This window comes from Loxodonta africana, chromosome 4, assembly GCF_030014295.1.
Source record: "Loxodonta africana isolate mLoxAfr1 chromosome 4, mLoxAfr1.hap2, whole genome shotgun sequence".
NCBI classification, from domain to species: domain Eukaryota; kingdom Metazoa; phylum Chordata; class Mammalia; order Proboscidea; family Elephantidae; genus Loxodonta; species Loxodonta africana.
Window position 1 is genome coordinate 146110133 of NC_087345.1, and position 15871 is coordinate 146126003.

The 15871-nt window shown below is 41.0% G+C and overlaps 1 protein-coding gene across 9 annotated transcripts in view; it reads right to left on the bottom strand.

Moving 5' to 3' along the window:
* Nucleotides 1-15871, bottom strand: part of SFMBT2 (Scm like with four mbt domains 2) — a 265533-nt gene that overhangs the window by 33010 nt on the left and 216652 nt on the right. For all 9 annotated transcript variants that reach the window (XM_023548945.2, XM_023548940.2, XM_023548942.2 and 6 more), the window contains one exon: nucleotides 1238-1347. In XM_023548945.2, coding sequence (XP_023404713.1) covers nucleotides 1238-1347 — 110 coding nt within the window. The remainder of the gene's footprint in view (nucleotides 1-1237; nucleotides 1348-15871) is intronic.

Sequence of the window (15871 nt, forward strand, 5' to 3'; positions counted from 1 at the left end):
AAGCCTAGGTGAAGCTCATTTACATATTTCTTTGGAAAGAATGAGTTGGAGTGCTATCTTTCACTGACATGCCACTTAATAAAAATAAACTTGCTATTTACATATCATATTGTATAAATTTAAATATGTTTACATATATTGTGATTTGGCAGAGTATCGTTAGACCATAATGACTTACAATGAATCTAAAATTACGGAGATGTTCAAAAAAGACACCAGAAATGCTGAGTTGATTGCTGACAAGGAATTTTGAAGAACAGTACAATAAGCCTCAATATCTCCACTCAGTACCAGTATGAGTTAACGATAGAGAGAGATATAACCGGCCATACAAATTAATATTCCTCAATTTTCTTTATGCATCAGATACATGCCTTCTTTACAGGTGAGCTGAGATACACTAGCCATGGAAGAGTGGTCCACTCTTTAAAAGAGCATCATTTTCCAAACATTACATTTAAATGATATTTAAGAAACGGTCATAGAACAAGTTGACCAGTCAGATCTATTCTATTTGAAAAGCATAATAAACATTAAAAGCCCTCTCAAAACATTGAAGCTATTATAAAACATAAAGTTATCTTGAAAAATGTATCTTTTCCTATGTACCTCCCCAAAACTGAGTTCAAGCACAGTGATCCAGTTCAGGCTCTCAATTTCAGAGTTCAAGAAACTTAAAGCAAAGCAAAAACAATTCGCCTACTTCCAAATAAGGAAAAAAGGGACTGCCCATGTGTCAACCCAAAGCCCACTGACTGCCATTTTACATAACAAAAGCCACACAAGTGTATTGGTTCTTTTCATCTTCTAAAACTGTAAATTCCCAGAGCAGAGAACATGTGTTTGGCATAAACTCTCTACGGTATCAAATTTTACTAAACGTAGTAAATATACTATAATAATGAAAAGGGATAGCCTCTCTATAATTTTTCCCCTTTTGATCAAATATTCTACTGACCCTGAAACACAGTGTTTTTATTCTGAATGAACCATTCTGATGTTTAACATAATAAAGTGTTAAGCAAATCTCTACTTTAGAAGTCCTAAGGCTTACAGCAACACTGTATAGCAAAAACGTCAATAAATCTATATATAGTACACAGAACTGCAGAGCAACAGTTCTTCAGTTTGTTTCCATTTCTCTGTGCTATGTTAAAAAGAAGAACAAGAAGTTTCAAAGGAGCAGGGTCAGTATTTTTAAAAAAAAACCCTTATTCTCCAGACGGAAAAAACTTACTTTGCCTTCAGTGTCTCCTCCTGGAAGTTCCAGTTTGGGTCTTCCACCAGCTGTAATTCTCTTAATACCCTTCCAGGCTTGTAAGCGGCATTGATTATCATGCTAAGAACCTGTTGGAAAACAAAATAACTGTAGTGAATTTCAACTGGATTCATTCCTACTAGAACAGTAATGCTTTGAAAACCATACCACTGGCACTGGAAGGAGTGTTCGCTGAACACCTGTAGGAAGTAAAGTACGATTATCAAGTTTGATAGAACATTCTGCAGGTGAACACTCAGTTGGCTCACCACCAATGGGATAAAACTGGTGGCAAAATCTCGTCCCTCTGGCTAGGACAGTGCCACACCAGGGGGAGTGGCCGACTCTCATGAACTCTTCCGCGTTGCAGAAAAACTAAGCCATTTCCTCCAAAGAGGAATTTATTATTCTTCTACAGGACTGCTTTCCATAGGATAGGGTATTGGGAATTTTATTTTATTTTTAAAAATAAATTTCAAATGGGAACAACGAAACTGAGTCAATATGTTAATGCCAACGTTTCCAGAGAGACATCGCATCCTGGTAAGAAGGGTAACAAATTATTTGCAACTTTGCTCAATTTACCTGCTGCCGTTGAGTCGATTCTGACTCCTAGCAACCCTTCAGGACAGAGTAGAACTGCCTCATGAAGTTTCCAAGGAGCTTCTGGTGAATCTGAACCGCCAACCTTTTGGTTGGCAGCTGTAACTCTTAACCATTGTGTCAACCAGGGCTCCTTGACTCAATTTATAGATATTTAATACTAAGACAACTCTCTCTGGCGTGTATTTTAAAAGAGAATCTGCACCGTCTTAACCCATTTGATACACTATTTCCTCAAACTACCCCTTCACTCTCAAGCCTCTAGTCCAAAAACATAAGCATGTGGTCACTGCCCATTGTGGGGCTCCCACAAGGACGAGGCATTTCCCTTTTCAACTGCATGCTCTGGGGAGATAACACATTCCCATCCTTGCTAACTTCAACATGCTTCTCAAACGAAAAGAACAAGGGATAAAACCCCTGGGGCACTCACCTTTCAATAAACAAATCACCATTAGCTATTAACATTTATGAGTTCTAGCATACTCAGGAGCTGCTGCTATTTGGAAGAAAGCTTGAAGAATCTGAAGGTACAAAGCAGCATACGATGGAACACACAGAAGACCTCCAGTGTTCAGTTCCATGAAATGAGCAATTGTTTTTTTTTTTCAGGCACTAGGAACACGGAGAGGAACAAGACACAGTACCCACCTCTCCTGAGGTTTCTCCCAGTCTAGAAGAGGTATAGATGAATAAGCCAGGCCATGAGCACACATTTCATGTTTCAGAACAAAATGCCAATGAGAGAGTGAGGGGAAAAAAAAAAAAAAAAAAAATGGACACGGGAGCCTGGAATTATTGCCAAAGCACCCACTATTTTTTGGAGGAGACCAGGACAATACAAATGGACAGGAAGGCAATGAAAGTACATCATGGGAATTTTCATGCTGCAGTTTTTCACGTATCTGATGCACCTTTGCAATGTAACCAACCTGGTTTACACCCTGATTTATTTCTAAAAAACAAAGTCTTCTCGTCTCATAACTAAGGATTCAATTTTAAAATATTTTATACTATGGAGACAGCATGGCAATTGTCTCTTCTTTGCAGGGGTTCCAAGGGCCTTGTAACTCCCCATCAAGAGTGCACGGCTCAGCAGGCGCTAAGCGGCCATGACAATGCAGTACAAGCAGTTTCGGGTGTGTTTATGTTTTCCGTATTAGAATAATCATCTGATCTTACTGTCAGGGCAACTTACAGAAACTGAGTTTAAAAATAAATCTAATTAAAACTGGCTGAAATAATGCACAAAGTGTTTATCAACAGACAATAAAATTTCAACTGATTGTTTTCAGTATTATTTAGCTGAGAAAACCCCAGAGCTATGTGCTATTTGCTGCACATCGACATACATTCTCTGACTGAAAAGAAAATGCCTTCCTGAGTTCCATTCAGTCTGGAAATAGGCAGCAACTTAGTTGAAAAAGCATCCAATACTGAGTATTTGACAATGAATGTATCCCATGGCTTTTCCTGATGCCACATGATTTGTCTCCAAATTTAACAAGCTCTCTATCACACTTTGCAATTGTGATCTGAATGATTTTTATGGATATGACATCTTAATGTACTTTAGTTACCACCATGAAAAGAACATGGACAGCCATTATTACTATTCAGAATTAGACTGTATTATTGTGCCTTGCAAAACACCAGAATTCAATGCATTATGCCCTTGATCAAGGAGGGAAGCATGGAGCCTGACCCTAAGCAACTAACAGGATCTTAGGTGTGAGGCCAGTGAGCACTATTCCCAATAAACTCGTGTGAAGGTTTGGGTAACTCAAGGAGGAAATTCATGCTTTAGAGAGCAACGTCTCACTGGGTTTCTTGAGAGTTCACGACATGTTTGTTAAGAACATACTTCTAAACATAAATTCTCACAGATTATTAGAACAGAAACGCAGTAACCTTTGTAGTTGGCCAGATCTAGGATCAAATCCCAGCTGCACCCTCTCAGGAGCTATAAGTCTTTGGGCAAGATGCTATATTGCTGGGTGAAAACCCCAGGTTTTGCTGTGCATGACTTGTTACAGCCAATAAACAAGAGGCCAAGATGGGAGGTCAGAAAGAAGCCTTTATTTTCTTGGACAAAGAAAGGAGCAATGGGGACTGCTGTCTCCAAGACTGCTCAAGGCAGCTTGGGAAAGTGGGCTTTTACAGAGAGCAGACAAGGCAATGCAAATTCATCATGAATATTTAGGATTGACCTTCATGCAGGCACTCAGAGCTTGGGAATGACTAGGCATTTTCTTTAGTCAAGGGTTTGATTCTCCAGGATGGAAGAAGAGATCAATTTTTCTTCATTAACATGTTGAATCTCCACCCAGAGGTGGGTTGAGGCCATCTATGGCCCATTCTGCTGTGATCTTGTCATGGACAATTTCAGAAGAATGTGTGGCCTATTCTATTTGGTTTAGGGGGATAAGCCAGAACAAGTGTCTCTTAGAACGGTTGGGCTCTGAGACTGCCTTTGTCTCCTTGAATTGTTGAGCTCTGAGGCTGCCTGTCTCACTTAAACTTTGACTTTCCTCATCTGTATAATGGGGGCATTGCTATTTACCTGGTGCATTAGGATGTTATAAGGAATAAAAGAGATAACATCTTGGCATACAAAAAAAAAAATGTTCAAAGGAAGCCCTCTTCTCTCTATCAGAAATGAAAAACACCAATGCAGTCCTCATCAACCCATAAAGTAAACTCTCTCCTATCCCTTCAACCTTTCTGTCCCACTGGCCTGTGGCTGCTTCAGTTCCACATCTTTGAAAAACAACTCTCCTAAGAAGCTCCTTGACTTTTTAGCTATTGCCCTCTTTTCAGAGATCCAAGCCTCTCATTTGTTTAAACTTCTAAATTCTTCATCTTCAATTTAATTGTCAACCTTCCAAAATCTGGTTTCCACTCTAACCACTTCACAAAAACGCTTTGAAGAGGTCACCGATGTCCTAATTATCAAATCCAATCTGGACTTTCCTCATCACTGGATCTCTGAGTCATCCTACACTGCATTCCACTTCCCAGTCCTGAAATTTTCCTTTCCTTTCCTACCTCTGCTCTGTGGAGCACACAGGTTTGTTCAGAATATAGTGAGTAGACCAGCGTATGCAGATGAGAGGAGAGGATAATCAGAGGGAGGAAAAGACAAAGAGAATAGAGTGTAGATGCTATTTTGTGTAATTTAGCAAGAAAAGAAACTCCAAACAGCAGTTGGTACAGAAGAAACTCCAAACAGCAGTTGGTACAGAAGAAACTCCAAACAGCAGTTGGTAGAGAAGCCACTCAATAATGTTAGTTTCCTTCCCCTACTCTCCCCCTTTCATGTACAATGTCAGCACTCAAAAGATTATGCAAATTAAAGGGGATTTTTTTCCTCTTCACTTAGTGAAATCATTAATACATTATTTCCTTTCATATTCACGTCCATGAAAACGTCTTCTCACAAAACATCAAAAGTCATTTAGATATTTCCATTCCCAACTGTATTATATGATTAAAGTTATAACAATGTTGAAAGTGCAGGGAACCACTTAACAGGTGAGTCATTTCCCTGAGTGTCGAAATTATGAAATTCAGAGTACAAATGTGGCTCCCATAGCTTGTGATAGATTGACTTAGTGGGAAGAAGAATCCATGACTTTGAGGGTTTATAATCTGTTGAATTCTAGTAACTTGGTGGTGAGGTCTCTTTGGGGTGGACTCTTGGAGGCAGACTAACCTGCAGGACAACACAAAGAAGCATTCTTTTTCTCAAGAGGGTCTGAAAAAGGATCTGGGAAAAAAGACACCCTCACTACCATATTCTGTTTTCTCCACGGTTTACCGGCTCTTTCTGTTGCTTAGTCTATGCAAGGTTCATGGTTACAACTGGCTTTTTATAGAAATCAGGACACATCAAAGGTCCCCGTGGGCCTAAAATATTTCTTCTTTGAAATTTCAAAGTTGGGTGGAATGGATCTAATTTTATAAATAGTTTTTTCTTTTAAATAAAAGGATAAAAAATTTCTCCTGCTTAATCAGTAATTTCTCTACAAATAGGGTTTCACTAGTGAATGGTATCTTATGTGGAAAGTTGCAACAGACTTCAACACCTGGAATTGTCAGTAAAATCAGAATCCCCATGAGACGCAGAGCAGGCAAGCAGAATAGGCAAGCGGAGTCTGTCTTTTTGTAAGAATATTTAAATGGAAATGTTAATTTTGAAAGGTCTGTTTTGGAAAACGAGCCTATAAGAGTTTCATAAGAATTGCAGCAGCTCTGCCTTTTTTTCCTCAGTTATATCACACTGACCCTACATCTCAAAGGCCTATGATATCAAGAACACTGTGGTCCCATTACTTCTTAAACTCTTATGCACGTAAATGCCATAAAAAACTGGAAATAAAAGAAGACAGGCTTGCAACAAAAAAAGAAGAACCAGGAGTCTTATCTTCTTTACAGTGCAACATAACCTGCTAATAAAGCCAGAGAAAAGCAAGAAGTAGCTATGAAAAAAACACAAAGCAAATGACTCAGAAAGTTGCCTACCCCTTAAGAGTAGGTGTTTTCATTTTGGTGCTTCAAAAACTGACTGTTCTGTGCATGTCCCAAGATGAATGCAATTGCTGCATCTAATATACCTCCGAAATGCCATCGAATGACACCTATCATGTTCATCTGTCCGTTCATGTCCTTTTTCTTTCACAACCCTTTATGATCTCATTTGGTTATTGTTTGTAAAAATTTTAATAATAACAACAATAATCTGACATATTTAACCAAGATTAGAACTCTATTGCTTTGGCCAAAATTGACTTCTACCTTTATTTAGATTCTTAATTTGATGCTGACCTCACTGGTCTGGACAGGAGGTGCTCCTGGGGACGCTAGTACCCTCCCAGATGCTTCCTTCCTTCTGCTTCTCCTGGAAGGCAAGCCCTCCCTTTTCCCCTGACAGGTTACATATGTCATCACTTCAATCTGTTTAAGAAACCACTCTCTCAAAGGAGGTTATAATGTCAGGAGTTCTCCACCTCCCACAGAAGACCAACAGGAGAATTTCACTGTGCCCTATGCCTGAATTTACCTCAGTCATCAGAAACCCAGAAACCCTGGTGGTTAAGTGCTCCGGCTGCTAACCAAGAGGTTGGCAGTTTGAATCCGTCATGCGCTCCTTGGAAACTCTATTGGGCAGCTCTACTCTGTCCTATAGGGTCACTTCGAGTCGGAATTGACTTGACGGCAGTGGGTTTTGGTTTTATCAGAAACCCAACAATCCTAGAACATCCCTCCCACCCAGAATCTGATTCCCATACGGCTCTTCATTTTTCCCTAGTCTGAGCCCCCTCCCTCCCAAACCCTCCCATTATGCACTCTCAGCTCACCTTACCTCACCAGCAAAATACCCTGTACGTTGAATCTCTTTTTGGAATGTTCTTTTCTACTTTGTTGCTTTCTTTCTCTCTCCTACATCGCCAGTTTTTTTCCTTTCTGCTGGTCATTTCCCTTAGCCTACACATTTGCTGTAATATCTCCCACCTCAAAAAAACTAAAACAACAACTTCAACTCTCATCTTTCTTCAGCTACCGCCTCATTTCTTTGTTATCTTCTAGGAAGTTATCTACACACACTGCCTCTTCTTTCTCTCCAATTCTGTCTTGAACACAATACTATGGGGCTTCCATGTCCACAACCCCTAGAAACTGGTCTTATATAAGGTCACCTGTGAAGCCTGAATTGCCAAACAATGGACAATTCTCAGTTCTATTCTTATTTTATTGTCAGCAACATGTGACACCATCACTCCCTCCTCTCCAGGCTGTTCTATACCTGGCTCCAACTCCGGTCTCTTCTAGTTCTCCTACTTTGCTGGGTCACTCTGCCGAGTCTCTGTTGTTGAACACTTCTGATCCTCCCAACCTCAAATGATGATATATTCCGGGGATCAGTTCTTGAAATTTTTCTCTTTGCTGTCTACATTCACTCCATAGTGGATCTGGCTTTAAACAATCTCAGCATTACCAAATTTGTATCTTCATCCCATAATTTTTCCCCAACTCTAGACTCATATCCATCTGTACTTTTGATGTTTCATAGACAAATTTAATCTGTCCAAGACAGACAGGTAAAATATGTCCTACAGGCTTCCCCTTCTCAGTATCTTCTCTCTTCTAATTGCTAACGCCAAACTTTGGGGGCCTCCTGAATTCTCTATTACTCTTACCACCCACATCTCATTTACCAGAAGTCCTCCCTGCCAGCTCTACCTTAAAAATGTATCCAAACCTGTAGTGTTACCCACCTAGGTGTGAACTACCACCATTGCTACCATCACTTTTTTGCCTGGGCTTTTGCGATTGCTTCCAAACTGTTCCCCTTGCTCCTCCACTTATCTCCTTACAGTCCCTCCTCTATACAACAGCCAGCATGATCTTTTAAAATCGTAAATCAGATCAGGCCATCCACCTGCTCAAAACCTTTCAAAGGTGTTTCTGTCTCCCTCAGAGCAAAAACCACAGTCCTCATCTTGGCCGAGATAGCCCTATATGAACTTGCCCCCACATACCTCTCTGACCCCTCTCCAGACCCCTCTTCTCCTTGCTCCCTGTATTCCAGCCACACCAGCCCCTGGCTCTCCTTGAACATACTGGCACAGCCTTGCCTCTCAGGGTCTTTGCTCTGTTGTTCCTTTTGGATTGTTTTTCCTTAGCATATCTTCATAGTCCACCCCTCCCCGCATCAGATAGTTCCTCACACAGGCAGGCCTCGTTAGGCCTCTACACAATAGCACCTTTCTCCCACCATTCTATGGCCTCTTTCTGAGCTTTATAGCACTTACCACCATCTGACATATTATTTATTGGCTTATTGTCTACCCCCATTAGAACATAAGCTCCAAGGAATCAAGGACTTCATTTTTGCTTGTTGCCATACTCACAGTAGCTAGAACCTATAATGGGCCATAGCACATGCTCAACAAATATTTTTTAATTTTGTTCAATGAATTTCAATATGAGTCAATCTAGTTTTTCTACAGGAGTCCCTGGGTGGCATAAATGGTTAAGTGCTGCACTACTAACCAAAAGGCTGGCAGTTCAAACCCACTCACAGGCACCTCAGAAGTAAGGCCTGGCAACCTCCTTCTGAAAGGTCACAGCCTTGAAAACCCTACGGAGCCGTTTTACACTATACGCTTGAGATTGCTGTGAGTCAGAAACGGCTCAACGGCAACTAACAACAAAATTCTTCTGTACATCTAAAATTTAACGACTGATTCACTCCAAGAATTTATCTGATAACCCATCTGAAGAGAAGTCCCTGTATGGTGTAAATTGTTAAGCACCTGACTACCATCTGAAGGCTGGCAGTTTGAACCCACCCAGAGGCACCTGGGGAGACATGCCTGGTGATCTGCATTCAAAAGGTCACAGCTTGAAAACTCTATGGAGCAGTTCTACCCTGCACACAGGGGCCGCCCAGGAGTTGAAAGTGACTTGATGACAACTTGATAATATCTGAATAGAGGCCTGGGAGTTATCAACTGTTACTGTTTTCATTACTGCAAAATCCTTTGCTATGCTATGATGAGAACGTTCAACAAAGGTACCTTGTTTCTTCATGGGCAACATGACTTAGCAACAACAACAAAAAAAAGTCGAGCTTTTCCTTTGCCAACCTTCCAAGACATTACCTAGCAACCTGCTATTTCCTGTATCGCAGACTAAGTGTGTTTGTGATGCTTTATGTCTGCCCACTTGATTGGTAAGTTATTCTTAATGGGTTAGCTAATGTTCAACATCAGAGGACAACAACAGCAGCCCAAACACAACAGAGTATCTTCAAGAGCCATGGCCTCATTTTTCTTTGGTTCTGATGACTGACTTAACTGACTGTCAGCTAGGCAAGATTCTCTGGCTGTCCCACATTATCTGAAAACAGTGAGTTCTTGATATGAGACCATGTTTCCACTGCCTCAGCAACGGCCTGCCTCAATTACACATGATGAAGACACGGCTGCCTTGAATCAAAGCTGCCCTCATTTTTAGTACATAATCATTTATAAACAGTTATGGCTGCTTTGGATTTCTTACCTTCTGAGTTCCCACACTGAGGATTTCTACTTTTTAACTAAGTGGCCCTGGTGGTACAATGGTTAAACGTTCAGCTGCTAACCAAAAGGTTGTCGGTTTGAATCCATTCAGCAGCTCTGTGGGAGAAAGACTTGGCGATCTGCTTCCATAAAGATTACAGCCACGAAAACTCTGTGGGGCAGGTCTACTCTGATACACGGGGCTGCTATGAGTCGAAATCGACTCGATGGCACCTAACAACAACAGCAGTTCTTAACTAAAAGTCATTATGAGAGGAGGCTGGAAACGAATGCTCAGAGATATATAATGAAGGAGAAATTCAAACAAAACATCACAGATCTCCCCAACACTGGGAAATAAATGTAATCAAAACAAAGAGACTGACAGAACTATCTTAACGGACCAGCCATGCAGCAGCACTATAAACTACAAACAACAATGAAGTCAGCTCCAAACTGCCACATCCCACTGGAAACTTCCAAAACTGGGGATGACTAGGAGTGGTGATCATTTCACCCTTGGGGGGAAGGAGGTCACGTCACTATTTGCAGAAGAGCAACGCTGACTGAGGGGCGGGATCAGGAGGCCATCGCATCCACCAAGGGAGAAATTCTGAGCTTCAGAGAGCAAATACGGCTCTGGTCTTGCGTAACACCTAGGATTCCTTTGGAACCTTCTGCTCAAACCTATTTCACATGTCAGTGAAGCAGAGCAGAGTAAGCGCAGGGCCCAGAAGCCTCAGTGACAGCATGTCTGCACACACTCTTTCCACTTCAGAAAGATCCAGCATTCAACATTTCAATTCTCCGCTGTGGTGCCTGAAATCATAATTCACCTGACTGGCTTATATTTGTCATATTCTGTGGAATAATCTCAAAGTCAGAGATAATTACTAGATGCTGTGTTAGGTAGACTTCCTAAGTTTCTATTAGCCAGTGAAAAGGGGGCAGTGAAACTGGGTCCTGAGCTGTAAAAAGTGCATGAAGCACAGTGTCGAAAGTGAGACTGGGAATAAGCCAGAGGGGATCACAGAAAGGGGGCAGCTGTATAAGTAGGTATTTTTTTCTATCCTCTTACTTTCTGCAAAGCAAAAAATGGCACTGGGTTCCAAAACATCACCAACAACTACTACTGACCCCTGGATAACACAAAACTGAGGTATCCTCCTGCCTGTGTATTTGCGTGTGTATGGGCTTGTTAGAAGAGGGTGTGACTTGAGGAGAAAGAGGATAAGCTTCCCTCCTCTCTCTTTACAGAGACAGTCAGGATCCTATGGACTGTAACTCAATGAGGTAAGGAACACATTCCTTGCTCACTATGAACCCCCTCCCTACCAGGGGCTAACATTCCTAAAAAACTCGTTGCCACTGAGTCAGTTCTTACTCATAGCGACCCTATAGAACAAATAGAACAGCGCCTAGCAAATTTGCCTGGCAAATGGTTCAGAACTCATTAGTTACTTATCGACTGACTGACTGAATGAATGGGTTCTTTTTTCACATACTTTGTGTCCCCAGTGCTAGGAGAGTATCAGGGACATGGCAGATGCTCAGTAAAACACCTCCTGAATGGTGAATGGCTGGACAACTTGGTACCTGAAAAACCTTAGAGAGGTTGAGGAGAGACAGAAAGAACAGAAGCAGACAGCAGTAAGTAGCACCTTGCACTCCCCATATCAATCACTTCTTCACTTTCCAGGTCCATGGAATTATTAAGACCTCAAAAGCAGATAAAACCAAAAAACCCAAGTCCATCGCTGTCAAGTCAATTCAAACTCAGAGCGACCCTACAGGACAGAGTAGAACTGCCCCATACAGTGTCCAAAGAGTGCCTGGTGGATTTGAACTGCTGACCTTTTGGTTAACAGCCACAGCTCTTTACTATGTCACCAGGGCTTCCCAAAAGCAGATAGAGGGGAATAAAGATCTTGTTCAATAAAAGTGCACACCGGTCTCCTCTATGTTTCCTTTACACCCTGGTAGCAACATGCAATACCCAATAGCTACTCAAAACCCTGATATCATTAAACCAATACTCATGGCTCTGAACCATTTCCGCAGTCAATTTTTAAAAAGTTAAATTAGTTACAACCCATTCTCCTAAATACCACTAAAGGCGTAATTGGTTATGTCTAAGCCTTTGTATCCCTTGACCAGACTGTGATGAGGACTACCAAAGTGACTCTTTTAGCTATTCATAAATGGATAGCTAGACAGAAAGACAGAGAGATGTGTGCATGTGTGTGTATTTGTATTCTCCTCATAAGGAACAAGATTCCTGCCTTGGTATGACAGAAGCTCTATCCAGTCTAACTTGATTTTTTTTTTTTAATTGGTTGATTTCACCATATTCACACTTGTCTTTTGTCACAAGCTTGAGGCCACAGGTCTCAAGTCAGTCTCTCTGGCCGTCTCAACTAAATGGAGTAGAAAGTTACGTCAGAGGGAAAGAATAAGCTCATGAAAGCTTATCACTTCAGAACGTTTCCTGAGTGTCCAGGTTTCAGGTTGCTTTTTCCTAAGCTGTCTCCTAAGCACCAGAAATAAGATAAAGGGAGTAGAAAACCAGGTGCTATATTTTTACCTTTTAATGAAAGTGTACAACCTGTCAGTTTTCCCTCTATAAATGTTCACCTCTTACACTACTGAACCTACACTGCCAAAAAGCTGCACATAAAACAAGGTCATCTCTACTGCAGAGCTAATACAATCCTAGAACGACTACCAGCTTAATTCATCTAAACGTAATATGCAAAATATGAAAAAGGACTCCTAAAGGTTCCCTGCTTAAAAGGAAATATTTTTTTTTTTCTTTTGGCTAAAAACAGAGATTACATATTGGCAAATATTTCAAAACAAGTACCAGTTAAGAAAAACCATGATGTCCCCCAAATCTCTGTGGACCACCCTATAGTATACCACCTCCATGGCCTTTACAGTCTCTATAAACACAGACTCTGTAACTCTTCCCAAATTGGTGTTTCCAGAGTCATTTTGCCAGCGGGATTTCGGTGAGTCTTCTCCCATCATGGGTCTGCATCAGAAGCTAAAGTATCTGTCCCAGAACGCACTGATGTGAGCCCATACCTTCTATATTCCACTCCCCTGTTTGCTCTTGTGCCTACATAGGCTTACTCACTTGCTCTCTCTTACACACAGACATAGGCATAAATCAGCCCTAGCGCATTATATATATATATATATATATATATATATATATATATATAAATACATATATATATATAAATACATATATATATAAATATATATATAAATACATATATATATAAATATATATATAAATACATATATATATATACACATATATAAAGGTAAATACCTCAGGCTTGGCAATTTATGAGATTTCACATAAATTATTAAGCAAACATTTGCTGAAATTGCTGAACACCTTTGGGCAATGCACCAGAAACAGAATGGCAAAGAAGACTCATCTATCATATGATGCTAACAATCTCATAGGTGCAGGAGGCTTATGATACAAAAAACTCGTGAGTTTACCAAGGGCCCACATAGATCTGTAGTTCCTATATCTTTTGGAGACGCTGGAATAGTCATGCTGGGGGAAAGGCAGAGGTGGAAGTATTTGGGATAGAACATGACAGTGTTGGTTTGACAACAATCATACTGGACAAGGCAGGTTTGAATTACAAATACCATCATTAATTGTCTATACTTAACAGGTCCCACCTTCCATGACAATTGGGCCCAGCACCCAAGGGTTCTTAACAGGTTGGTCCTGACTTCTCCATTCCAAGGCCTGTTCCATTCTGAGCTTCCTTATGCTATTTGCACCTCTGCTTGGCCCCATGGGATGACTGGGCCACCTGCTTGACTCTGGTTCCAGCCTCTCTGAGGTCACCATCTCCCTTTGCTGTATGCTCTGGGATCGAGTTCTCAAAGTCTCTCAAACCCCACTCAAGTCTAAGGACCAGAACACTCATTAGTCTAGAAAGCAAGTTGTTATTGTTGTTAGTTGACACAGAGTCTATTCTGACTCATGGTGACCCCAGATGTGCAGAGTAGAACTGTTCCACAGCGTTTTCAAGGCTGTGACCTTTTGGAAGCAGATCAACAAGCCTGGCTTCTGAGGTGCCTCTGGGTGGGTTCGAACTGCCAGCCTTAAGGCTACTTGCACCACCTGAGTAGACACATATATCTATGACCACTTTTGTGAGAAACTTCCTCCTCTCAAGCACATCTTCCTCTCAGAGTCCAGGACCCCACTGCTCACTTTGCATTAAACCTTTCCCAGTTGGCTCTGTAGCCACACCCACAGACATTATCTATTTCTAGCAGATCAGACAGAGGGAAAACTACTATGGCTTTACATTTTCTAAAGAGATAAAAGTTCTTGATTTCTAATACCACTGATGGCCTGGAAAAGCAAACATGTCTTTGCTTCAATCACCTCATTCCCTTTAAGTAAAGTGAAATCTGAAACCACACAAAGGTTCTGCTGCTGAAGGAGAAGTATTAGCATAAATATTGGCTTGGCAGAACTCACATTTTTCTTGCACTCACAGAACTGAAGCGCTTGCTTTTTTTTTTCCCCTTCCTGCCTCATGCATTTTCTGAATATCAGCAAAAAACTAGTTTTGTCATCAGAAAACTGCTTTGGCCTGGCTTTTAAACTTGGCTGCTGGTACCTACTGGAGTATTTATCAGGGATAACTACTTTTGACTTGAAAAAAAAATCATTTAGTGAAGTAAAATAGCCAGCCTCCTGAAGAGAGGCTAAACTTCCGGTCATCTTATTAACAGAGCATATCTCATTTTAACAACTGAAAAATGTAATGTGAGACAGTCTTGAAGGCAGCTTCAAAATTCCCAACAGTTCATGGTATCTCAGTCAGCTTTCCTGTTCCTTTCCTATCACTCCCAATAAAAGCAGGCACAAACACAGACAGACACCAGCGCCAGAGCAAAAATCCATCCACAGGCTGATGGCTACAGTGGACTAAAGAAAGCCAATTCTTAGTCTAGGAGTCTTATTTTATACTGTGATAGAAATTCTCATGTGTAATCCTAGTTTGATTTCTTTTTGGATGCAGTTTAATATCTGCAGGGATCTCTGATCTGTGCCAATGTATACAGTTACAGTTGTCTTAATCCTAAAAATCACTGAAGCTTTTCAGAGAGGTATGCCCCTCCCCTTCAGTCTCCATTACTCTTCAGCTACAAATTTCTCATCTATGGAGTCTACTTCCCACTTAGGCTGAGAAAGGTCCATACATGAGGTTTCAGGACATAACGACAAACTTTATTAAGGTTAGCTATTTAAATCAAAAGGAGTGCCAAACTGCTGCCGATAAGAACGTGTGTTGAAGGACCCAGTCCAACGCCCAGGCCCACAGCAGTCAATACACATTTGTGTACTTCCATGTCCACCCTTTATGTTTAAAGTGCTTCAAGCTTTCTTTCCTGCTTTGCTTTCCTTCATCCCACAGCACCAGTGATGCTCTTGTCTCCAGGTCTTATACATGCTTCTCCCTCTTCCTGGAGCAGGCTGCCCACTTCACTTTTCCCATAGATGGTCAGTAACTACTATGCAATCTCACAGCAGCTGTGCCAACCCCATCATAGCTCCTGTCATACTTGCTCCCTTGTAATATCCTATTTACTTGCGTTTCCCCCCTTTGACTGGAAGCTAATGAAAGGCAGGGGCCACGTTTTAAACATTATAGATACTCAATTCTCAATTCATATTTATGAACTGCTCTCCAAGAAATAATCACAATAGCCTGATAAATTTCGTACAGTTTTTCTTCTAAACTGCAGCCTCAATTTTCTCTCTAAAACAGTTTTTTTTCCTCTAATATGTGTCTTTAACTTCTAATACCACAGACAGCCTGAGAAAGAAAGGTGTTCTGACTTGGCTTCAATTATCTTATTCTCTTTAAGTGAAATGAAATTTGAAACCATA